General features: G+C 37.5%; 3 protein-coding genes across 3 annotated transcripts; 2 read left to right on the plus strand and 1 right to left on the minus strand.

Moving 5' to 3' along the window:
• Window positions 1-1,266: 1,266 nt before the first annotated feature.
• Window positions 1,267-5,161, minus strand: LOC147545453 (uncharacterized). The gene is made up of 3 exons (XM_086638557.1): window positions 4,911-5,161; window positions 1,548-2,379; window positions 1,267-1,459 (listed from the first exon to the last, which is right to left on the minus strand). The coding sequence occupies exons 2-3, from the start codon at window positions 2,377-2,379 to the stop codon at window positions 1,443-1,445; spliced, it is 849 nt and encodes a 282-aa protein (XP_086494683.1). The 5' UTR covers window positions 4,911-5,161; the 3' UTR covers window positions 1,267-1,442.
• Window positions 5,162-15,549: 10,388 nt separating this feature from the next.
• Window positions 15,550-17,561, plus strand: LOC147545454 (NAC transcription factor 32-like). Its single transcript, XM_086638556.1, has 3 exons — window positions 15,550-16,034; window positions 16,184-16,467; window positions 16,801-17,561. The coding sequence occupies exons 1-3, from the start codon at window positions 15,857-15,859 to the stop codon at window positions 17,317-17,319; spliced, it is 981 nt and encodes a 326-aa protein (XP_086494682.1). The 5' UTR covers window positions 15,550-15,856; the 3' UTR covers window positions 17,320-17,561.
• Window positions 17,562-19,783: 2,222 nt separating this feature from the next.
• LOC147545455 (protein SOSEKI 5-like) lies at window positions 19,784-20,471 on the plus strand. The gene is made up of 3 exons (XM_086635823.1): window positions 19,784-19,997; window positions 20,088-20,157; window positions 20,252-20,471. The coding sequence occupies exons 1-3, from the start codon at window positions 19,784-19,786 to the stop codon at window positions 20,469-20,471; spliced, it is 504 nt and encodes a 167-aa protein (XP_086491949.1).
• Window positions 20,472-25,228: the final 4,757 nt, after the last annotated feature.

The raw sequence follows: 25,228 nt of genomic DNA on the forward strand, positions 1-25,228 counted from the left end.
TTATTGAGTCAGTTCGTTACTGTTATACAACACCTTATGTCGTACTCAATCTTTTGTATGTACTCTGCATACGGACCCGGAAGGTTTGTTTACTCCCACTTACCTTCTTGAAATTTCGTGATTCAAGATTTTCTTCATTCCTCAGGAATCAAACTTCTTTGATTGCCTTTTGAATCGAAGATTCTAACTCTTGCGTGCTTTTAATCCGTCGATAGATTTCTTAAGCATGCTTGTGGACATAACTTGATTGGAAGAATCTTTATTCTTCTTGTCTCGTTTCGGGAAACATGAATGTTTCCATCCTTCTCAGTTTTCTATTTTGGAAAACCAATTTAGGTCTTCTGTTGACTTAAATTATCAAGCTTCATGTCTTGACGAGATATGGATTCCACGATGATTTTGGCTTCTAGCCAAAATCTAGAGTCAGTTTCCGTTTCTGCGCAGGTCTTTTATCTCTTCAGAAATAACCTTTATTTTCTGAGTCTTTAAGATTTTATTTTGACCTTTCAGGGCTTTTGAACAACAATTTGGAGTTATCTCAACTACTTTGAGATATTCCTTTAGAGACACTTTCACTCGCTTTGAGAGTTCTCCTGCGAATGACATTCGCTTTTGTGCGGTGGGTTTACAAGATCATATCTTTAACCTTTCCTTTTCCAAGGAGTCGCAGTTTGTTGCTCTTGGTCGAATTTAATCGTCTTGTACAAGTTTCATGATTGTTCTTCATGAAACTCCATGATTTTTCTCATGATCGAATTAAATCGACTTGTACTTTTCTCCCACTTATTCTTGTAATAATTAGTGTTTTTCTCCCAGATTACTAGGTGCGCTAATTATTAGAAGAATACTATCATGAGCAACAAACACTTTGTTCTCTTGATTGCTTGTGGAAAAAGCCCAAATTTCTTCTAAAGAAATTGCGTCAGACTTTAGCTAATTTTGTAATGCCTTTACAAGCTTAGACGGACTTTGGTAGTTTTGTGAGAAGCTATGTCTAGACTAATGGATTTTGGAGGATAGAGTTTGATTCGTGTTCTTCATCTTAATCCTTTTGGACACTCCAAATATGGATAGGTTAGAAGTACGTTTGAAGATCAATTTCTGTTTCTGACTCAAGACTTTCTTTCTTGTCAGTTTGATTCATGTTTTGGTTATAGTGGACCTGTTGTCCTCATCCCTTTCCGATGAACCTATCTTATAGGTTTTTGACCAAGTTTAGAATCTTTTGGTATAGTTTGTTAAATCTAGCACTTATTAACATCCCAATTTAGAAATAAAGTTCTTTATTGATTCTCCGTAATACTTAGTACAGAGATGATGTTAAAAAACTAGAAAAACTATTAATCTAGAATAGTGCCTAAAGTAGACTTCGATCCCTTTCAGCATCCTTAGCAGTCGAGGCTTCTGCTCCCTCTTGGATCTTGTCTTCTTTAGCCAAATACTCAGTTCCCAGCTGCGCCTGTACATTCACAATGATAGGGCAATTTTAGGTATCATATACCTAGGTTTGGGAATTTTACAGTATTTGATAAGTTAACTGTTTATACCTGAATTGGAAGCCACTGTTCCATTCCTTTTGTCCTCCAAGAACTTAGGGCAGTTTCTTTTCCAGTGGCCTTTGCCATCACAGTAGAAACATTTGGTGTCAGGAGGAGGACCTTTGTCTTTAGGTTTGGCAACTCGTTTGCCTTTTCCTTTTGACGCGGTTTTCTTCTTCTGTTTTCCACCTTTCTTGAACCCTTTGTCCTTTTGTACCATAAGAACGTCCTTCTTAGTCTCCACTATAGCGACGTCCTTTTCGGCTGTTAGAAGCATAGAATGAAGTTCCTCCAACGTTTTATCCCATCCATTCATGTTGTAGTTCATCTTAAACTGATTAAAACCACTATGGAGGGAGTGAAGGATAGTGTCGGTAGCCGTCTGTTGGCTATAAGGGAAACCTAGTTTAGCCAGCTTGCCCATGAGCCTGATCATTTGACGAACATGAGGCCCAACTGGTTTTCCCTTTTCAAGGCGCATGTCCATAATTGCTTTAGAGGTTTCAAACCTCTCCAATCTCGACTGTTTCTGGAACATTTCCCGAAGTTGTCGCATCATGGAGTAAGCATCCATGTCTATGAACTGCTCTTGCAGAGTCGGTTCCATGGTTGCTAGCATTAAGCAAGTTACAGGCTCTGCCTTTTTCCGCACACTCCTTTCTTCATCTATCTCTTCTTTAGTCGAATTATCATCCAATACAGGAATTGGAGTTTCTAGTACATGTTGCTTTCCTTCCATCCTGAGAACTATTCCCAGGTTCCTCTCCCAGTCAAGGAAGTTGTGCTCATTTAGCTTCTCCTTGTCGAGAAGTGAGCGGAAGTTGAAAATATCTTTTGTCATCTACATAAAAGAAATGGCAAAGTTTTAAACTCGTTATCATTTTGAAAAACTTAGTTTTCCCACATTATTCAATAAAAATCGTCCCCGATTGAATAAGTGATTCCAAGACCCCAGTTCTTCGGAGTAAAGCGGACGAAGGCCCTACCCTTTGACTCCGTCGTTCCGGGTGAGTGAACTACTTCACTGATCATACCTTATGACTCTTGGTTGATAGATTTCATTAATGAATGACTAATCTATCCTTTTGCCTCGAGTATCCAAGACTCTCTTGCTGATCTCGTTGAGTAGAACCATTTAGACGTGTAGGCCTCTTCTATAGACCTACCCGCATTGTCCCAAGGTAGAGGAGGTACTCTGCGAAGGCCGACCCACCTTCCTCGAACAAGGGCGCAACGAGTGTCTTAATCTGGATAGGCGATTACTCAAGATTACTTTTGGGGACTTTTACGCTAGTCTGGCGTTTGTTATAGTGAACTATTTAGCCTAACTAACATCCACGACATAAAGCGTAAATAAGTAAGTAAATGCGCGCGAGAAAGTAAATCAAGCAGACATGGATCCTAGTATGGCCCCTAACCTAGAAGATCTAATCTCCTTTGGTTTTCTTCTTGTTTCGCCTTTTGGTTCGTCTAGATCTCCATCCTTGAACCTCCATTGATTTCTCCCACTCGCCTTTGGATTCCATCCTTGAGTTTTCTTCAATGGACTCATTGACCCTAAACTCTAATTACAAGACTCTAACGATTCGCAGATCGTATAAACTTGAAATTAAAATTAATTACAAAGCATGCACCCATCCGTGCTTAAAACAAGAATAAAGATATAAATCTATGGCCATACTAGTTTCCCGCATTCACATCACATGCAATCATATAATATATCAAGGCTAAGAATTATATATGCATGATTATCTTGGGAGATACTTTTGTTGACATCACATGTCACATTACGGACCTTAAGTCTAAATTCGAAGAATTCAACTAGTGGTGCGTTCCGGTTTTATCTTTTATGATTTCTAAAATCATCTTTAAGAAAAACTCCGTTTCGGGTTTTGAAAGCCCGGGTCAATTTCGGAAAAACATTGGTTCGATTCTTAATGATTTCATAAATCAATTTAAAGAGAAATCCGTTTTGGCCTTCTGGATGGCCCGGATTGATTTTGGAATTATTTGGTTGGAATCGGAAGAAATTTTGGCAAAAACTCCCACTCGAATGATGGTTCCTTTTTGTGGTCCGAAAAGCCTCGAAAAAGCCCGGGACAAGTCCTAGACAAGTCCCGGCCCAAGCCCAGAAAAGGGCTCGGACAAGGTCCGGACATAGCACGGCCCATAGGCCGGCATGTCCTGGCCGAAGCCTATCAAGGCCTGGTCTCGTCCTGGCCGGAGCCAGGACGCTAGTCCATGTACCAGACGCGTCCTAGACGTGTCTGGTGCTGGACCGGACCAGCACTAGGTGTCTCGGACTAGTCCGAGACACCCAGAACCTCCCAGACGCGTCTCCAAGACGCGTCTGGTCGAGTGCTCTGGACGCGTCCTAGACGCGTCCAGGAAGCTCCCTCCGCAGCTGCTGGTCGCGTCTCCAAGACGCGTCCCAACAGCTGCTCTGGACGCGTCTTCAAGACGCGTCCAGAAGCTTCTGTCGCAGCTGCTGGTCGCGTCCTAGACGCGTCTCAGCAGCTGCTCTGGATGCGTCCAGAGGACGCATCCAGGAGCTCCCGGTCCGGCCAGGAAGCTTCCTGGCCGGACACTAGGGTTTTTCAAAACCCTAGTTTCCAAAAATTTTTTTTTTTTTTCTTTTGCAACTCTAAGTTGCTATTTTCCAAATTTAAAACTTTTCTTAAAATTTTGAAATCTTTTAGAACACTTCTAAAATTTTTACAAAACTTGTAGAAACTTTTAAAATTTCCAAATTTTGTTTTGAGAGTTTCCCAAAACTCAAAACACTTCTTTTTAGAACACTTCTAAAATTCCAAAAATCTTTGTTTTTCAAAAGTTTCCAAAACTTGAAAACAACTCTTAATCAAACCAATTTTGGATCAAAGTCTAGGTTTTTGAAAACTTTTTCAAAGAACAATTTTGAAATCTATTTGAAAAATTCTTGAATCCCATTCAAAATCAATCAATTTCTTATGTTTAAAACTCTTTTAAACATAACTATCAACTTAATCAAGCATGGATTAGTCCGAAATTCAATCTAATTGAGTTTTAAAACACTTTTAATCATCAATTTGATTCTTAATTTGAAATTCATTGAATCCCATTCAATATTATCAAATTGTGAGTTTAAATAGTTTTAAAACACTTTTAAAATATTTTTATAAACTCAATTTATCAAACTATCAATTATATCTAATATGAACTAGTTCGATTCTTAGCAAAAACTAGTTAATAGCAAGAGGCTCTGACGCCACTGTAGGGTTTTATACCCTTCTACTAGTGTTTATAGCGGAAATATGACATCTAATGTCTACACTAGTATTCCCAGGATCACATGCAAAACTAGTAATTAATCTAATGGAGATAGTGGATTACCTTAATCGCTTTTCCCTCAAACTAGTTGAATTGATTGAAGAAGACCAAGAGCTTCAAGTGTAGCTCCTCTACTTGGGACACGAGCAATCAATTTGATCTCCCACCTTGTTGTATAGCTAGCACACCAATGGTGGTTGGATAATAAGAAGACCTTCTTCTTGCTTGACTAGATAGATAGTTAATGGGAATTAGCTCACTTTCTCCTCTCTACTTGATGTGGTAGAGTAAGAAAGCTTAGAGAGAAATTCCACACCTTATTCTCTGCCCTAAGAGTGTTTATATAGAACCCTAATAAGAATCCACCTCCTTTTAGGTTTCCCAAAACACCCTTTAGAATAAGATTTAGGGAAATAGTCGAAAATAGCAACTATTGGTATTTTCTCAATTCCCTAAGGAGATGACGTCCAAACCCAGCCAAAATTGGCAGATTTAATGTTCATAACATAAGGAAACGTCCCTCCAAAAATCAGCCCAATCCGAGCCCTAAAAGTGCCCGAATCGGCCTAGGCCCAAAAACCCTGCTTTTGGCCTTTTTGTACTATCTTTGCCTAATTCCTTTTTAGGCCTATGAGATATGTTTATGGGACACTCCCATGATTATATCTCACTCCCACTAGTCATATCCTAGATCAATTTGTCACTCTTATGTGTAACCCGTTGTAGGATCCGATCGAAGTTAGCCGCGAATTACTTCGTAATTCGACGATCGTAGTTGGTCTCTAGCTACAACTCTACGATCCCTAAATCAATCGGACTTGATGATCTTCCACATCAATTGTCCTATCCGACAAATTGTTCGCATTGTCACCTTGGTCGAAGGACATCTCCTTCAACTCCTTCAATCCCTTCTTCACCAATCTCTCAACCTATTTCATCTCCTAATCCTCAACCTTCTTCTTCTTCTCTCACTCACTCTGTTTCTACTCTTCCTTCTCTAACAAATATCTCCAATCTCATTTCCATTAGATTGGATGCTTCGAACTACCTTCTTTGGCGCAGCCAACTTCTTCCTATTCTTCATTCCCAGGATCTCTACAAGTTTGTTAATGACAACTTTCCTCCTCCAAATGAATTTCTCCCTGCTTCAGCTGAAGGCTCCTCTGAGCTAACTCCTAATCCAGACTTTGTTTACTGGTATAGAGTAGATCAAATGCTACTCTCATGGATCAATGCAACTCTCACTGAACCTATTCTTCTTCAGGTACTGGGTCTTACCTCTTCTCGAGCTGTTTGGGAATCTCTTGAGCATACCTTTTCTTCTCTCAACTCAGCTCGTCTTATGAACCTCAAGCTTCAGCTCCAAACAACCAAGAAAGGATCACTCTCTGTTTCTGAGTATCTCCTTCGTCTAAAAACCCTATCTGACTCCCTAGCTGCCATTGGTCATCCAGTGGCTGATGATGAACTGGTTTTAATCACTCTCTCTGGACTTGGTCCTTCTTATGAAGGTTTTGTTACCTCAATGACCACCAGACTCACACCACCAACCTCCTCTGAATTACATGCTCACCTCTTAACTCATGAATGTCGTCTTCAGCTCCTTCAGCCTCCAACTCCTCAACCGTCTGCACTTTTCACTCAAATGTCCTCTCCCCCTCCTCGTTTTTCGAATAACTTCTCTAGAGGAGGTCGGGGATCCTATTCTCAAAGAAACAGAGGAGGTCACAGAGGTGGTCGTGGTTCTTATTCAAACAGAGGGGGCTCTTCTCGTTTCTATTCAAACTCTCACTCTGTTCTTGGTCCTCATCCTGATCGTTCAGTTCTCATATGTCAATATTGTGGTCGTCCAGGCCATACTGCTAGACAATGCTTCTCTCTCCAACGACAACAAGAACTATCTCACTCCTTTGCTGCTTTGGGAATTGATTCTGTCTCTTCAGACCCAAATTGGTATGTAGACTCTGGTGCTACATCTCACATTGCCTCTGATAATGTTTCTATTGCATCAAGAAATGATACTCAAGCTCCTGATCAAGTCATGGTGGGCAATGGCCATACTGCTTCAGTCTCTGGCGTGGGTAATGTTCCTCTCTCCTCTTCTATTACTCTCAAAAATGTCCTAATTGTGCCCTCCTTCAAAAAGAACTTAATCTCTGTTTCTAAACTTCTTCATGATTTTGACTGTCTTGTCATCTTCCATCGAAATGGTTTTGTCATTCAGGATCTTCCCACAGGGAGGATACTTCTTCAAGGAACGATTAGAGATGGATTGTTTCGCCTCTCCCCAGTGTCAACTCCACCTCTCACTTTATTTGCTCAATCACTCTCTCCTGGTGTTCGAACATCTGCAGATACATGGCATACTCGTCTGGGTCATCCTCATTTGCAGATTTTAAATTTCTTAGTTAGAAATCAATTGTTACCATTAACAACTTCTTCAATGTCAAAAACTAAATGTGTTAGTTGTATTAATGGAAAACATCATCAATTCCCTTTTGGTACTGTTACTCATCTTTCTTCCTCTCCAAATGAGTTAATACATGCTGACTTGTGGGGACCCTCTCCTGTTTCTTCTATCTCTAATTTTCGTTATGTTCTTCTTCTTGTGGATGACTATTCAAGATTTACATGGTTGTATTTTCTCAAAAACAAATCCGAAGTTGAATTTCACTTTAAGAACTTCAAAGCCATGGTTGAAAAGCAGTTTTCTAAACCTATTAAAATCTTTCAAACAGATGGTGGAGGAGAATTCATTAGCAATTCCTTTTCTTCTTTCCTTCATACTCATGGCATTATTCACAGAAATCTTGTCCTCATACACCCCAACAAAATGGGGTGGCTGAGAGAAAGATTCGTCATCTGGTAGAAACCTCTCTCTGTTTGATTAACCAAGCCTCTGTTCCTCCTTCTCTTTGGCCTGATACATTCTCGACTGCTATTTACACCATTAACAGACTCCCTTCTCGTACTCTCAATAACATATCCCCATATCAAAAACTAACAGGGAAACAACCAAATTACTCGTTTCTTCGTGTGTTCGGTTGTCGTTGCTACCCTCTTCTCACTCCCTATCGATCTTCTAAGCTTGAATGGAAAACGAAGCCTTGCATCTTCATAGGTTACAGTCCGGATCATAAAGGCTATCGTTGCTTAGATGAATCTTCTAATAGGGTTTATATTTCTCGAAATGTGATTTTTGATGAGTCAATTTTCCCATTTTCTCTTCAAAATCAAAAATCCCCAATTTGTTCGTCTTCTTCTCCTCCAGTAACCCTAAATTGGACTGTTATTTCAAATTCCAATACTCCAACGGTCTCAAATCGAGCTGTACCCCCTAACTCTGTCCACCTTGTCCTTCCCACATCAGATGGGTCCATCCCATCGTCCATCTCATCTCCTCAACATCAAATAGTTCCTTCTTCTAATCGTGGCCGTTCATCTCTCACGCAACCTATCAACCATACATCTGTTCGTGTGGTCCAACAATTATCAAATCCTGATCATTCGTCTGCTCCATCTCCTATGTCTCTTCCACCTGTCTCTGTGGTCCAACGACTGTCGTCTCCTGCCTCCCACTCCTCTGATTCACCTTCGTCTCAAAACCCTAATTCAGAGGACCACAACTCTGCACCTCTCTCTCTCTCCACTGCAAATTCTTTACCACCACCTTCCTCAACCACCGACATCACTGTTACTTCCTCCAAGCATCACATGATAACTCGCAGTCGTGATGGTACGAGAAAGGCAAAAGTCCTTTTTACAGACAGTTTGTCCAAATTTCTTCTTTTAGAAAATTCATCATTGCTTGAGGAACCCTCAACGTTCCTTCAGGCGTCCAAGCATGAACATTGGCGTGCAGCAATGGCAGAAGAAATTAATGCTTTGCATAAAAACAAAACATGGAAATTGGTTCCCAAGAAATCGAATATGAATTTGGTTGACTGCAAGTGGGTTTTTCGAGTCAAACAAAATTCGGATGGATCAATAGCTCGTCATAATTCTCGACTTGTTGCCCGTGGGTTTACTCAACAGCAAGGAATTGATTACACCGAAACCTTCAGTCCAGTTGTTCGTCCGGCCACAATTCGAACAATCCTTTCTTTTGCTGTTACTGGAAATTGGGAAATTCGTCAATTGGATGTTAAGAGTGCTTTCTTGAATGGTGATCTTCAAGAAACTGTGTTTATGTCTCAGCCCAAAGGTTTTGAAGATCAACATCATCCTGATTACGTTTGTCAACTCCAAAAGGCGATTTATGGTCTTAAGCAAGCCCCAAGGGCTTGGCATCATCGGTTCAGTTCGTTTTTGTTTGAGTTAGGGTTCAATCAATCGATTTCAGATCCCTCAATGTTCATCATTCGATCCTCTTCAGGTATTACCATTTTATTACTCTATGTGGATGACATAATTGTCACCAGTTCTTCATCTGCAAATTTACAGTCTCTAATTTCAAAATTAAAATCCCAATTTGATATTACTGATTTGGGATCATTAAGTTACTTTTTGGGTATGGAGGCCATTAGAGAATCCTCCTCTCTTCTTCTTACTCAGCAAAAATACACAACTGATTTGATAACTAAATTTGGATTATTACATTCAAAGCCTGTGTCTACCCCCTCTATCACTGGTAAGAAGTTATCTAAGCTTGATGGTGAACCTCTGTCGAATCCACAAGAGTATCGAAGTCTCGTCGGAGCATTACAATACCTAACACTAACTCGGCCGGACATTGCATACTCAGTCAATCAGGTGTCTAAATTTATGCATGAACCCACCACTATTCATTGGAAAGCAGCTAAACGAATCCTTCGATTTCTCAAAGGATCAATTACAACCGGTATCATACTTCGATCATCTTCATCTCTGCCATTGTTAGGTTTCTCTGATGCGGATTGGGCCGGGTCACCCGATGACAGAAGATCCGTAACCGGCTCATGTATATTCCTTGGCCCAAACTTAATAATGTGGACTTCAAAGACTCAGCCAACCGTGGCTCGGTCATCGACCGAGGCTGAGTATCGAGCCGTGGCTCATACGGCTGCTGACATCATTTGGTTAAAGAATTTGTTGGGTGAATTGGGTTATGTGTCTTCTAATTCACCAATTAATTATTGCGACAATTTGAGCACAACATACTTGGCGGTAAATCCCATCTTACACTCGAAGACTCGTCATTCGGCTATTGATTTTCACTTTGTACGTGAACAAGTAAATGATGGTAAATTACGTGTGCAATACCTACCAAGTGAGTCTCAACTAGCGGATATCTTTACTAAGGGTCTTTCAACGACAAAATTTCAAGAATTATGTTTCAAGCTCTCACTTGGGACCCGACGTTCGGCTTGAGGGGGGGTGAAAACACACATTTATATACACTTGTAATTGTCTATGTCCTCAATGTCCATTATTGTAATTCATGTACATGATACTTCTATAAATACAAGTGACAAGCCCTAATGAGGGTATCTTGCCTTCAACAATTTCAGACCTACCATAATTTCTATTTGATCTTGCTTTACTTTTTGTGAAATTGCCATTTTGTATGCTAATTTCTTCATTCAGTTTGGATTTTTTTGTTGCATTCAAAATTTCAATATGTATGAAAAGTTTTGAGTTGTTTCATTTTCAATGAGGGAAATTGAACTTCTAAATTGCTATATAAATGTGAAATGATTTCATTTTCTTACTCTTTTAAGGGTTAATTCTAAAGAATTTAATGGAATAAGCTTTATCAATAGGAACAACTTCCATCGTTATTAGGAAAACTTATGAAGATACGAATAACATTCTTCACCAAGCTTTATTCATGCACGAAACACCCACAATCCATGTTTCGTTCTTGTTTTCTAACTTCCTTCTTGCATGTCATAATTATGTGAAGTCGACTTCGATCAATTTGAAGCTGCAAAGCAGAAAGAACAATGAACTCCAATTTTCTAATAAAAAGGAGAGGACACTGAATATGTAAATTTTTTTAAAAGCTTTAGAGTCAACCTAGGTTAGTAGCTAATCAATCATGAAGAAGAGCAAAAAAGTGATAGGTCTGAAGAGAAGACGCCTTATTCTCAGCAACAATATATGCGAAAGTCTACCTCTTTAGTGCCTTGGAATGTTGACTATATAAATTATGTGGTTGACTTAAAAAGATTTCCTTACACATAGCTGATTGGACCTGCTTCTGGAATCTCGAATATTGACCGAAGATATATTCCGTCCCATGCATATGATAGATATTTAAGTAATTATTAAATGTCATTGCCTTTCTTCGGATATTTTGCAGTTAAAAAAGATTAAAGAGAGTATTGAATTCATCAATTCAAGACCAAGGCGGCTTGCGCTTTATGTCTTCGCCAAAAGTGACTCACTTAAAAAGGGGATTGTTCGGAAAATTTGAGATTTGAAGACGAAATTATTCGATTAGACTTCAAAAATTCAAACTCTGTTATTATTTCTATAGAAAAAGGGGCAAATTTTCTTCTATAGGAAAAGGCCATCAAGTTCTTATTTGGCTTGAGCTTCCTATATAAGATTTATAAGAATTTAGATGGGACTTGGGCCACTAAGATTTGCATTATGCCTATAATTTAGACAGATGCTATAATGACTTGGAGGGTGACTTAGAGGATGACATAATGACGTGGAGTACACTAAAAGACAAAGTTTTTTCAAATTTGACTACCGTGGAGACCGCTTTTGTTTACAAATGAGGAAACATGTCATCTTCTAAGTACCAAATTTTATGTCACTCTATCGTTTCCCTAGTTTACATGGGTTTGGAAGTGGTCTAACCCTATGACACATAAGAAACACAATATCTTTTCCTTCCTTTTGATATGTTGTTACACTCTTTTTACATATTTGGGGAATAAGAATAAGTAATATTCTCCTAATCATTTATGTGCATGAATGTAGTATGTTTGTGATGTCGTCCTCGTGGAGGCGTCAGTGAGAGAGTGGTTTCAGGAGTTGTCATTGAAAATTTTATTTCGATACATTCGCTCACAAGAAGCCGGTAACTAAGAGACGCTTCAGTGATAAATTTTAGTTTCGTTTCTGCCTTGGCTTCTAAGAACTTAGAGTTACTTCGATCTGCTTACCGATTCGATTATCTTGCAGTTGTTCTTACAATGATGAGGTTTAAGAAGAAAAAACCCACGATTGGAGTTGACGTTTTCAAGGGAGTGCTACAAATGCTTAGAACTTTTTATTTAAGGGAGATGCTAGAATAACTTTGAGGATGACTCAGAGGGTGACATAATGATGTGAAATTTCCTAAAAGACAAGATTTTTTCAAAGTTTGACTACGGTGAGGACCGCTTTTATTTCTAAATGAGGAAACATGGTATCCTCTAAGTACCAATTTCTAAGTCACTCTATAATTTTCCTTTATTTAATCTTTGAATTACAATATTGACGAAGTGGTTTATTGGCTAATTAATTTGTTGGGCATTTCGGTGACATCGGGTTGAGTCCCCTTCCTTGCACTACCCAGTCTATTTTTTTGGCCAGCGCTTTAGGGAAAGCTAAATAGTTTCCGGGGTGTGAAGACTTGGTCAAAAATTGGTCAATTTTGTTTGACAATTTTATTTAGGGGGAAAGCAAAATAGCTTCTCACCTCAGCTCTCTCTCTCCACCTCACTTTTCTCCCTCCACCTCATCTTCTCTCTCCACTTCATCTTCTCTCTTCTCCGATAGGTCGCCGGCCGGAAAATTTTCCGGCCGGCGACCATGAAAAAAAAAAAAAAAAAAAATTCTCTCACATCTCTCTCTCTCTCTAAACTCCGGCGAAGGGAAACCCCCTTCGCCGGAGTTTAGAGAGAGAGAGAGAGATGTGAGAGAAAAAAAAAATTTCATGGTCGCCGTCCGGAAAAATTTTCCGGCCGGCGACCTATTGGAGAAGAGAGAGAGAACATGAGGTGGAGGGAGGTGAGGGGGAGAGTTTTTTATTTTGAACCATATTCCCCATAAAATATGTTTCCCCGGAAACTTTTCAAAATTTTGCATATTCCCTTTAAAATTTCACACCCCAGAAACTATTTAGCTTTCCCCAAAGCGCTGGCCATTTTTTTACTCCCAATATTATGTTCTGTTTAAGTATGTTTTCAATGTGAGTTCAAATCAGTTTGGCTTTTATTTTATTATTTTCGTTACAGTTTTATCTGTGTTTGAATTCAAATCACCCTAATTAAGTAGCACATATATACGATATGAATATATGATAATGCAAAAGACACTCTATTTTAACAAATTTTGTTTCTAAATTATAGTTTGGCAAAAATTACACGCTTTTTAGGTGGAAGTCTGATTTTTAGCCATTTTAGTCTAGTCCTAACCCATGTAGAATTTTGGTAAAAAAAAAGAATACGTAGAATTTTGGTTTCATTCCCGTTGACACCTATAAAAAATTTTCTCTTTTTTTTTTTGAAGGACGAAATAAGTTTTTTCAAATGTGTCTTTAAGGGAAAATCGGACATGAGTTCTCTACATCTAGGTGGCCCAGCTAATTACCAATAACAACTGGAACAATGAGATCCTCAACGCCAATTTTGATGTCACGACTCAAAATCTTATCAAAGCTATTCCAGTGAATAGCGAAGGTAAAGATCAACTCAAATGGAAGCTTACCAAATCTGGTAAATTCACAGTTAAATCTATGTACCAACATCTCAGCACTAACCATATCATCCAAAATCCTAACTCTCAGAACTGGAAGTTCATCTGGTCTCTTCCAACCATTTCGCGAATCAAAATCTTCATCTGGAAAATCTGTACAAAAGCTCTCCCTGTAAGAGAGAGAATAGAAAAATACATCGACAATAACACGACTTGCCCGAATTGTATGAATATCGAAATAATTGAACATGCACTATTACACTGCGCACTAGCTAAAAACGAATGGTTTAATTTTAATATTATATCGGAAAACATTACTTCAATCTGTGATTGGATCTTCTCGTGAGAAGACAATGTCAGTCATTGTTACACCAGTGAGGGCATTCACTTTGCGAGCATCCTATGAATTTTATGCAAAGTGAGATGTGATCACTGCTTCCAGCATGAGATAAATGATCTGCATAAGATCATCAGAATGATCAAAACTTTTCCTAGAAACAACAAAATCACTGAGAAAAACAAACAAAAATCCACTGAAAAATGGCAACCACCTGCAAATCATTTCATTAAGATTAACGTTGATGCATACTTTATAAATGTAACATCCAATATGGGAATCAGCCTAATAGCTCATAATACAGATTCCAAATTTATAGAAGCTCAAGTGAAAACCTCGAGGGCGAGAAATAGTGAAGAAAGTGAAGCTATGACTATCTTATATGACATGGAATGGGCGAAAGAACAGAATCACAAGTCAATTATAATTGAAACTAACAACATAAACCTGAAGCACACGGTACACTGGCAATCCTTAATACATATCCGGAGAATACGAGAAATCAGAAGAGGATTCGATGTGGTTCAATTTAATTACACCAAAAGAGAACTCAACTCGCAAGCAGATAAACTAGTAAAATGGGCAAGGAAGAAGAATAGAAGCAAAAAGTGGAATAATGTTTCTTGTATTTTAGTTGATAAATATTGTAATAACGTTTTTATTAATTAATGAAAGGATAGTTCAACAACAAAAAAAAAAAAAGTTCTCCACATCTCCTTTTTAAGTGAAAGAAATTCCAGTTCAACAAAAAAAAAAGTGAAAGAAATTCCAAAAGGTTCAGTTTTTTTTTTTGATAAAAAACGGTTCGATTTTTCATTTGTGTTTGGTTCAGATTCTTGGACTATTAAGTATTTTACAAAAACCTTTAACAAAAAAAAGTATTTTACAAAAAAGAACAAGCAAAAGTGGAAAATTCTCAATGTTGAGATTCTAAGGAAACGTAAGCAGTGACGAGGATTAAGAGAAAGTGACCTCAACAATGACGTCATCCTAGGAACATAGAGGAAGTCATGACCTAGGTGTTTTTCCAAGTTCATTGGACCACATTGACTTCCATTTTATGTGTATTCATGAATTTCTTCATTTCTTTCACATGTTCAATTGAATCTCACCTTGAACATCAAATACCAAAATCTCTCAAATTTTTAGTAATTCATTATTAATTTTCTACTGAAACATTCACTTATCATTAGCTTGATCTCCTAAAACACGAAAAAGGAGTATAAATTAATTTAAAAATGACAATAATTATTATTACATTTCTTAATCCTTTCTATTATTTGGAAGATTTCTTCATTATTATTTTTCCGCATATAATGATCTGAGAAAAATATACTTAGACCAATCTCAACAGGTACAATTATTTCTAAATTAGTTGTTCTCTGACTATTACTATTATCCCTCTATTTTCCACTAAATCAAATTTCACTTTGTGAATATAATCGTTGAACACCATTTTTTTAAGGTGTGTTTACAGAAAGAACAGTTATTATTTCTGATTTTCCTCTAAACATGAGTATAATCATAGTCTAAATTTTTTTTTTTCTAGGTTTTCTTATAATCTAAAGTTGAAACTGATACTTAAGAATTCTTATTGAGAAATTAAGGAAGACCCAGTGACCCAAAACTTTTTTGACCACACGTGAACTAATAACAAAAGACAAAGAAATGATTTTGTCGTGACTAAATTAATGATAGTGTTATTGAGTGTCTTTGATAAAATGCAACGTGTTAGTTTCCTTGTCGACCAAACAAAAAGAGTAACCCTAGAGTTGTTGTGTGAGTCGGCCGGTTTAAGATTTTGACCCACCACACTTTCCAGGAACCAACACATTTCCTTACCCGAAACGGCAAACGGGCAGCTGGATCTTGATTCTTTGTTTGTTTGGGTCCCACTCTTTTTCTCATACAATTCATCTTATTTATTTCTTCGATTTCTTTCTCATTAAGTGTGTTTGTGTGTGTGTCTACTTACATTTTCTCCTATTCAATTCTTACAAATATCTCATTCTTATTATATACTCTCTCAACAAAACAAACACAAGGAAGAAGAAGAATGAAAAGAGAAAGAGACGCCGAATCGGAATTGAATCTACCTCCTGGTTTTCGATTTCATCCAACTGACGAAGAACTAGTCGTTCATTACTTATGTCGTAAAGTTAGTAATCAATGTTTACCCGTTCCGATTATCGCTGATATCGATCTCTACAAATACGATCCGTGGATGCTTCCTGGTAATATTTCTTCACGAATCTAATCGAAATTTTGATCCGTTTTCCTTATTCAATCAAATCAAAAGATATGTTTTTGTTTTGTTATTTTGGGTTTGGAAATGATTTTGATTATGTATGTTTGATGTTTGTTAATGAATCTAATGAAACAGATAAGGCTCTGTTTGGAACAAAAGAATGGTACTTCTTTACACCTAGGGATAGGAAGTATCCGAACGGGTCTAGGCCAAACAGGGCTGCTGGAAGTGGATACTGGAAGGCAACAGGGGCTGATAAACCTATCAAACCTGAAGGGTATTCAACTAATATTGGGATAAAGAAGGCACTGGTTTTTTATTCTGGTAAAGCCCCTAAAGGTATCAAGACTAATTGGATTATGCATGAATACCGATTGGCTGATGCGAACAGATCGTCCAAGAAAAATGGCAGTCTAAGGGTAAGTCTTATATAAGATATTAGGTCAAGAATTTAAGTGGTTTTTTATTTTATTGTCTGGATTTGATTCGCTTGAAATTATTTGTTTAGAAGCTAAATCGCCCGAGTCTAACTTGTTATAGTCAAGAAAGCAATAATTCTTCGAGTCCGACACACAAGTGAGATGTCCAAAAAAAACATTTTGAAATTTGATTCGAGACAATTAAGAACTCGAGACAGATTTCATATTTGAATTCGACCCATTACTATAACATTATGAGTTTTCTTACATTTTTTTTCTTTTCTTTTTTTTGTTGAGATATGAGTTTCTTACCTGTAACTTTTGTTATTATAGCTTGACAATTGGGTTCTTTGCCGGCTTTACAACAAGAAGAACACAAGGGAATCATTTCCAAATGAACCAAAATTACCTCCGGTCGAAGAAAACATCGAATCGATCGTGACCGGATCTGATAGTTTCATGAGCCCTGAATCAGGAGTGGAGAATGATTTTCATAGAGAAGAAGATGGTAAGAGTATTACTACTAGTTTCAATCAAAGCAATGTATTTGAATCAACTAATCAATATGGAAGAAATGGCGAAGAAGAACTAGTGTTCACAAGTAATGGCAGTACCACCAAAGATAGCTTCAAAATGCAAATGAAAGATGAAGAGAATGACTGGTTTTTAGGGTTGAATTTGGATGATTTACAAACTTCTTATCCTGGGTTTGATTCATCAATGGCTACTAGTACTACTCCAGCTCTTCAAGACTTGACTAATTATCAGCAAGATTATTCATTATCTGGTATATTTTCTCCACAAGTGAAGTCTTACCAAGGGAACTCTTTACCATTTTGGAGCTCTAATTAGACTATCTCAATACCAATTCTGTGTATATATAGAGTAGTAGATAATCAAAGAAACCCTAGATTAAAAAGAAAGATTAGAACATCTTCTTGATAGAATTAGGTTGGATTCTTTTGTTTATCTCACCTGTTTTGAAACAAAAATCAAATGGGATCTATATATGAAACTGTGAAGATTAAGTTTAGGGTATTTGAGATTATAGTTTTTGTTCATGACATTTATACAAATGAGATTAGTTTTTTCAATTGCTTGGGTGCCTAATAGTAAGTTATAAATCCATGAAATTCTTTGAGGAAATACATCAAACATCTTCTCTACATGGACTCCAAAATTAGGGTTTGGAAGAATCTTTTTTTAATCAAGTTAAGTAATTAAATATATATGTTGCTAAGTAGATGTCAATTTGCTACATATAGTTTTAGTCATAAAATAATATATCAGGTTTCATTCGAAGACGTAAGGGTGAACTAGCTGTTAGCAGACAGGGAAGTTATGCCGATGGGTCTCTTTGCTCAAGTAGTTTGAATCCCTTCTTAAATCCGTGATATTTTGGGTTCGAATTTTGGTGGAAGTAGGTATTCTCGGAAGAAGATGGAGTTTAGGTTTTCGATTCATATATCGTCGTTGAAGTTTTACGAGAACTTAGTGTGTTGGGCTACACTCCACAAGACTTTTTTAGTTTGATTTTAGTCAGGATGAGAACCCTCTATTTGTAGAGAGACATGAAGGTATCAAATTGCAATACTTTGTAAAAGTAGTAGGAAGGAGATGTCGAGGGGATTGTGGTTTATGGCGTGTTCCTTCAAGCGATGTGGGGAACATCGTAGTTAACGTAAGTTACCTGAAAATACGTGCTAGTATAATCCTTGCGACGACTAGGATGTTGCTTCACTAGGGAGTAGGCAAGGGGCTGGTTATCGACCCTTGAATGCACTACACTTGTTACTCCACATTAGAGCCTCAAGGAGCTTGTCGACGACACAAGTATGAGTGTCATAGCACTTCAATGGATGTTTGGCAAGTGATGGGTGATTGACCCTTTCCATGCTTGAACTGAGCTCGTGGGCTACACGCATTGAACTTCCTGGCTAGTCCCCAATGAGTGCTAGAAACAAGCTATCTACTCATCCTTGGATAGAGTTCATTGGTAGTTAGCTTACCACTACAAGTATCAAGCACCGTGGCCCCATGATGACTTCTGTAACAAAAAAGTTACAAGCTTTGATACGAGTTTTGTGGATTTTACCGTTACGAAGTTCATGAGCCACACACATTTTGGGTGTTAAAGCCCTTGACAAGTGTAGTGCACAAAATATGAAGAACTTCCTAATAGTTTTCATATTAGTAATAACTATGACCAATATTCGTAGAAATTTCTAATATAAACGGCTTGGGTAGAAGATAACCAATTAAGTATTTCAACTCTTTGCAAAAATTGAAGAACTTCCTAATAGTTTTCGTAAGCAATGAAGTACACGCAGAAGAAGACCATGGTAACCAAGAAAAGATGAAGTTGCCATCATGGGTGTGGGTTTGTGGGAGTGGGGTCCGCCCGAACCATCACACCGGCCGAGCGGCCCCCTCCCCGTGGGCCCTGGCTAGAGGTGGGATTTTGGCTCGGAAACCCAGAACTCGCCTGTGACCGTCCCAGTCCGAAGGTATCATGGCCGTCGATGCCCGGTCCACTCGTTACTCGACCGCCCAAAATAATTTAAACGGATGGACGCGGGCATAGGTCGTTACCCGGTGATCTGCCCGAGTAACGACCCGTGGCCCCCTAAATAGCAAAGTTAACTAGGGTACTCATTTTCAATAGGCCGCGGCTTTGGGGAATAAAGAAAATTCTCCGGGGAATAAATTCTCGAGGGAATACAGATTTTTTTGAAAATTCTCCGGGAAATAAATTTTTATGGGGAATACATAATACATTTTTTTGAAAGTTCTCCTCCATCTCATAACCTCTCTCTGCCACTTCATCTTCTCGACACCTCATCATCTTCTCCGGCGAAAGTCGCCGGCCAGCCAATTTTTTGGCCGGCGACCTTCAAACATAAATATATTTTTTTTAATTTCTCTCTCCTCTCTCTCTCTAATTTTTTTTTCTCTCTCTCTAGAACAGATCTAGAGAGAGAAGGTCTGTTCTCACGAACACCGACACCTCTCTGACTTTTTGAATCTCACTCTCCCACCCACAACTAGGTTTTGATTTCCCCACCACCACTCTATCTCTCTATCTCTCTCTAGAACTTGAAAATCAACGTTTTTTTCTCTTCGGTAAATGTATATCTTTTTCTTCCTCTAGTCAGTCCTCTTCAAATGTTTATTTATTTAAAGACTTCTTATTCTTGTATTCTTCTACTTGCAATCTTTGTATCTTTCTTCCTCTTCTTCTCACTTTTTTCTGTACTACTTATCCTCTGTTTTATTTGCACACACAGAGAAATAGAGACAGAGAGTTTCAACAACAATGGCGGTTGCTTCAAGAGGAAGAACAGATATTCAGAAATGGAGAGATAATAACACAAGAATTAATCCTGAAAGAACTAAAGTTTGGATTGAACCAAAAAATGAACATCATAGAAGAGTTCCTGTTGTTTATTATCTCTCTAAAAATGGACATTTACAACATCCACATTTTATTGAAGTTTCTCTCTCTTCAAATGATGGTCTCTGTCTCAAAGGTAAACCTTCATAATCTCATCTACTAGGTTAAGAATCTCTTCTTTTTTTTTGTTTTCTGGAACTTTTTACTTTGTTTGATTTCTCATCAGATGTAATCAATCGATTGAACAATTTAAGAGGAAAAGGAATGGCCAGCAAGTATTCTTGGTCTTCTAAACAGTACATTTCCCCTTCTATAATAAGAGCTTCAAAGTTTAACCTAATTAATTCTTCCTCTTTTTATCTTTTGATTAGTTCGATTTTGATTGAGAAGCTATAAAAATGGATTCGTCTGGCAAGATTTATCAGAGGAAGATTTCATTTATCCAGCTCACGGTCATGAATACTTTCTCAAAGGTTCAGAGTCACTTGAAACGAGCTTGAGTTTCAGATCTCCGGAGAAGGTACCGGAAACTCATAAATCCGGTGAAAATAGTGAGTTTCCGGTTGCTGTACAGAGGAGAAATCAGTCTTGGAGTTCAATAGACCATTGAGAACAGACCTTCTCTCTCTAGATCTGTTCTAGAGAGAGAAAAAAAAAATTGAGAGAGAGAGGAGAGAGAAAATAATTTTTTTTTTTTTTTTTATGTTTGAAGGTCGCCGGCCGGGAAATTGGCCAGCCGACGACTTTCGCCGGAGAAGATGATGAGGTGTCGAGAAGATGAAGTGGCAGAGAGGTGATGAGATGGAGGAGCCTTTTTTATAGCATCTTTTAAAATTAGAAGCCCCTTAGCAATAAAAAGAAACATAAAAAGTCAATCTTATTTGACTAGTTTTAAGAAAAATCTTTATTCCCCGGAGAATTTTCTTTATTCCCCAAAGCCGCGGCCTTTTTTATAAATGGGGAACCACCTTATACAATATAAGACTTTGCAGTTTGAAGAAATTGTGAGAATAGTCCCACATGGGAGAATGGGTAACTAGCAACCAAGAATATAAAGAATAGGTCCTCTCCACTCATTGCCAATTGGTTTTGAGTTGGATGGCCACAAACTTAACATGGTATCAGAGCTAGGCCCACACGTGATAGGCTTAAAAGCCACACGTGCTCCACGTCACCCGTAAAGAAAAAAAACACACGTGTTAGGCTCAAAGAACCCCACACGTGAGGGGGCGTGTGAGAATAGTCCCACATGGGAGAATGGGTAACTAGCAACCAAGAATATAAAGAATAGGTCCTCTCCACTCATTGCCAATTGGTTTTGAGTTGGATGGCCACAAACTTAACATAAATGTCCTTTATTTGCGATCCTTGTAATGCTACTATTTGTTCTCTGGGTTTTCTCTAAACATGTTCTTTACCCTAGTTTTCATTTCTTCAATCTGGATTCACAATCAAATTTAGTGTCAAAAATTAAAAACTAATTCATCTTTTAGAGAAGGATTAAACCCTCGTTATCCAATAAGAACAAAAATAATAGTTGTAGTAGTATAATTATCTATACAATATAGATGCAAAATGTCCTTCGACTAGAATGTGATCGATTCAGATACATGTTAATTTGGTCAGCACACCGACCCATATTTCCTTCCAACTATCCATTTCAGTGCGACATTTATATAATTGACACCATAAGGCATACGAATCCGAAGGAATTCTTTTGAAAAAAGGCCTTAATATGTACCTCTGTATCATTAGAGTTTGAAAGGGGATTGACAACAACCGGACTTGCCAAGATATAAGAAAGTGTGATGAAAATTGTGAGTTTGCCAAGAGACAGAGCCTGAAAAGATTAGGAATAGGAGTGCCTATAGAACTTCATGTGTGTTCATAAGTGCGTGAATCATATCTCATTTTTCCTTGAAACCAATAATTCGAAGTTCGTCTTCACAATAAGAAGCCAGGCATATTACTACCCACCCCTGATGGGCTTCCTCATCTCTCATAAATCTATCTCATCATATTGTAACAGAGTAATGCCAGAGAACAAAAAAAACTAGGTCGATTAGTTACAAGCTTCTTGTGAGCGAATATATCGAAATAAAATTTCCGATGACAGCTCCTGAAACCATTCTCAGTGACGCTTCCAAACGGGACGATATCACAATTTCTTAGCATATTCATGCACATAAATTATTAGCAGAATATTACCTATTCGTAATCCACAAATGAATGTAAAAAGAGCGTAACAACAAATCAGAAGAAAAAAAATATTGAGTTTCTTATGTCGTAGGGTTAGACCACTGCACAAACCCATGTAAACTATGTCTAAGTTATAGGCATAATGCAAATCTTACTGGCCCGAAACCTATCTAATATTGAGTATTAATCTTATATAGGAAGCTCAAGCCAAAAAAGAACTTGACGGCCTTTTCGTATAAAAGAAAATAAAATATCGTCTTTCCAACATCAACCTGGGAACTCTTCAATTATGTCCTAGAGAAGCTAATGGGAATGCCCATAACTTGGCCCACGAAGTGATGGGCAATTGGAACACTGTCGTCTTTCTGTAGACAACCTAGAGTATGCTAGTGCTTTGCTTTGTTGTTTCTTTTGACTTCCTGATTGTAATAGCTTTTGGCTTTTGCCTACTCAATGAAGTTAACAGATTCCAAAAAAATAACAGAGTTTGAATTTTTGTAGTCTAATCGAATACTTTTAACAAAAAAAAAAGTAGTTGTTGACTATCATCAACTGCCAAGTCACAACAGAAATTGATTTTTCGAAGTCTAATCGAATTTTTGAAGTCTCTTGTGTTGAAATATCTTTCTATGTGTTAAGATATCCCATATAATAATATTAGGAAATATCAAATATTAGAAACTATTAAAATATTAGGAACTAGTAAAATTAGAAACTAGTAGTATTGTAACTCTATAAATAGAGTTTTATATTTCTTTTGTAAACCATCAAGGAATAAAACAAGTTCTTTGACCAATTTCAACTTGGTATCAGAGCTTTCAGATACTAAATCCAAGTAATACAACTTTCCTCGCCTAACACCATGACCAATTGTTTGCCTTGTCCGGATGTCTTTAAATACACAAAATTCAGGCCAAAAGATGACAACACAAAATAGAGTGGTGGTTATTTGAGACATTGATAATAAATTATGATCTAAAGACGGGACAACCAAAACAGAGTCTAAGTTCAATGTATTCATTAGAGTTATAGGTCCTTCCCCTACAACAGGGGTTAAGGTCCCATTGGCAGTAGAGATATATTTATGTGAAGATTGGTTAATGGTTGAAACCTGTCTAGAATCAAAAGTCATATGATCTGTAGGACCAGAATCAATTATCCAAGTACTATTTGAAACATGTGTAGACATATTTAAAGTCTTGCCTACATTACCTGTAGTGGCTACTTTTGATGAAGCTTGCTTAACAGTTGGATCTAGGGTCTTCTTAAAGTTTTTCTTTCAATTATAATCCTACCATTCTGGATAGCCTAATAGTTCATAACCATAACTTTTGGCATGACCAATTTTGTTGCAGTGAGTACACTTATTAGTAGTTTTGTCATATTGACCAACAACTTTAGCAAAATTTGACTTTGCCTTATTGCGAGTCATTATTGCGGAAGCATTAGTAGCCCTTCACTTTAACTAAAATGGAAAAAAAATAATATGAAGATGAAGACTCTTTCTCTTTCAATCAAGATGAAGTAAATGGTAGGCGATCAACTGCAGGATATTTTACCTTTGTTGGTGGAAATCTTGTTACGTGGAGAAGTAAAAAACAGAACGTTGTTGCACGTTCAAGTGCAGAGTCCGAATTTAGAGGTATGGATGATGACATATGTGAAACGTTATGGTTAAGACTCCTTTTGGATGATTTAGGATATCTTTCTGAAAGACCAATTCAATTATATTGTGACAACAAAGCAGCATGTGATATTGCACACAATCCAGTCCAGCACGACCGCACAAAGCATGTTGAGGTGGATCGATGTTTTATTAAAGAAAAGTTGGAACACAACATTGTAGAGTTACCAAAGATCCGATCTGAAGATCAATTGACAGATGTTCTTACCAAGGCAGTTTCAAGTCGAATATTTTCGAAATTGGTAAACAAGTTGGGCATGTGCGATATCTATGCACCAACTTGAGGGGGAGTGTTGAAATATCTTTCTATATGTTAAGATATCTCATGTAATAACATTAGGAAATATCAAATATTAGAAATAGGAACTAGTATATATATTAGCATAAAACTATAAGAAACTAGTAAGATATTAGGAACTAGTAAAATTAGAAACTAGTATTGTAACTCTATAAAGAGAGTCTTATATTTCTTTTATTAACCATCAATGAATAAAATAAGTTCTTTGATCAATTTCAACTTCTTGTTCGTGCCTTTGATCCGCTAGATCAAAACAGAAATTTTGTAGTTGTTGACTATTATCAACTGCCAAATCACAATTGAAATTCATATTTTCTGTTTAAAGTAACAGAGTTTTTTCATTATTGAATTCAAATCTTGGGGTTTAAAGTACATTCTATTTGCCGGATATGACTTTATCTCTCTAAGACTGTAAATGGTTATCCAAATGCAACAAATACATTTAGTTATTTTGGATACTGGCGACGACGCTGGATAATAAGATAATGATACATGCGGAGTCATAACATGATACGATAATGAGGGTGATGAAGGGCAGTTACATGAATCGGAGATGATGCATCATTACAAGAGAAGCATTAAAATTGGAATCTTCCATCAATTGAGGGGCTAACTTGGGATATCACAACGAGCAATGAAAATTGGAATCCGAAGAGTATTGTAGACAAAAGTATGGTAGGAAGTATTTATGTTGAAAATGATAGTGAGGAGTGGACCATAGTCATCATAACGACACTAATACATCAAAGATGTGATAAACACGATAACTGCCGGATTCAAACTCTTACAAAGAATGGACTTATACCCAACTAAACTATAGCCTAAAGTCCAACAACATTGTTTATACCTTAATATCCCAAGTTTAACAAACCATGAAAACCACTTCTTCTGGGAATCGAACCTCGGACCTCCAGGATTTTGGAGTTTATGTCAACACATTGGACCACTTCGGCAACCAATTGTTGACGGTGTAGTTGAGAGTAAGGAAGATGGGTAAGTTATCGTTTTCCGAAAGATAGAAACCTCCTTACCTAGGTACCACCAATGACTAAAACAACCCTCTTGACCCACCCAAGTTCATTGAAACAAGCACCCTCCTCTCCCCTTGACAAGTCCATACGGACCATATCTATCTTTCTCCTTCATTCTTATCTTTTTAATTAGTATCAAATTGCAGGCTGACTCC

Source organism: Eschscholzia californica, unplaced genomic scaffold, assembly GCF_041429995.1.
Source record: "Eschscholzia californica isolate CP2 unplaced genomic scaffold, dmEscCali1.0.p SCAF_4, whole genome shotgun sequence".
NCBI classification, from domain to species: domain Eukaryota; kingdom Viridiplantae; phylum Streptophyta; class Magnoliopsida; order Ranunculales; family Papaveraceae; genus Eschscholzia; species Eschscholzia californica.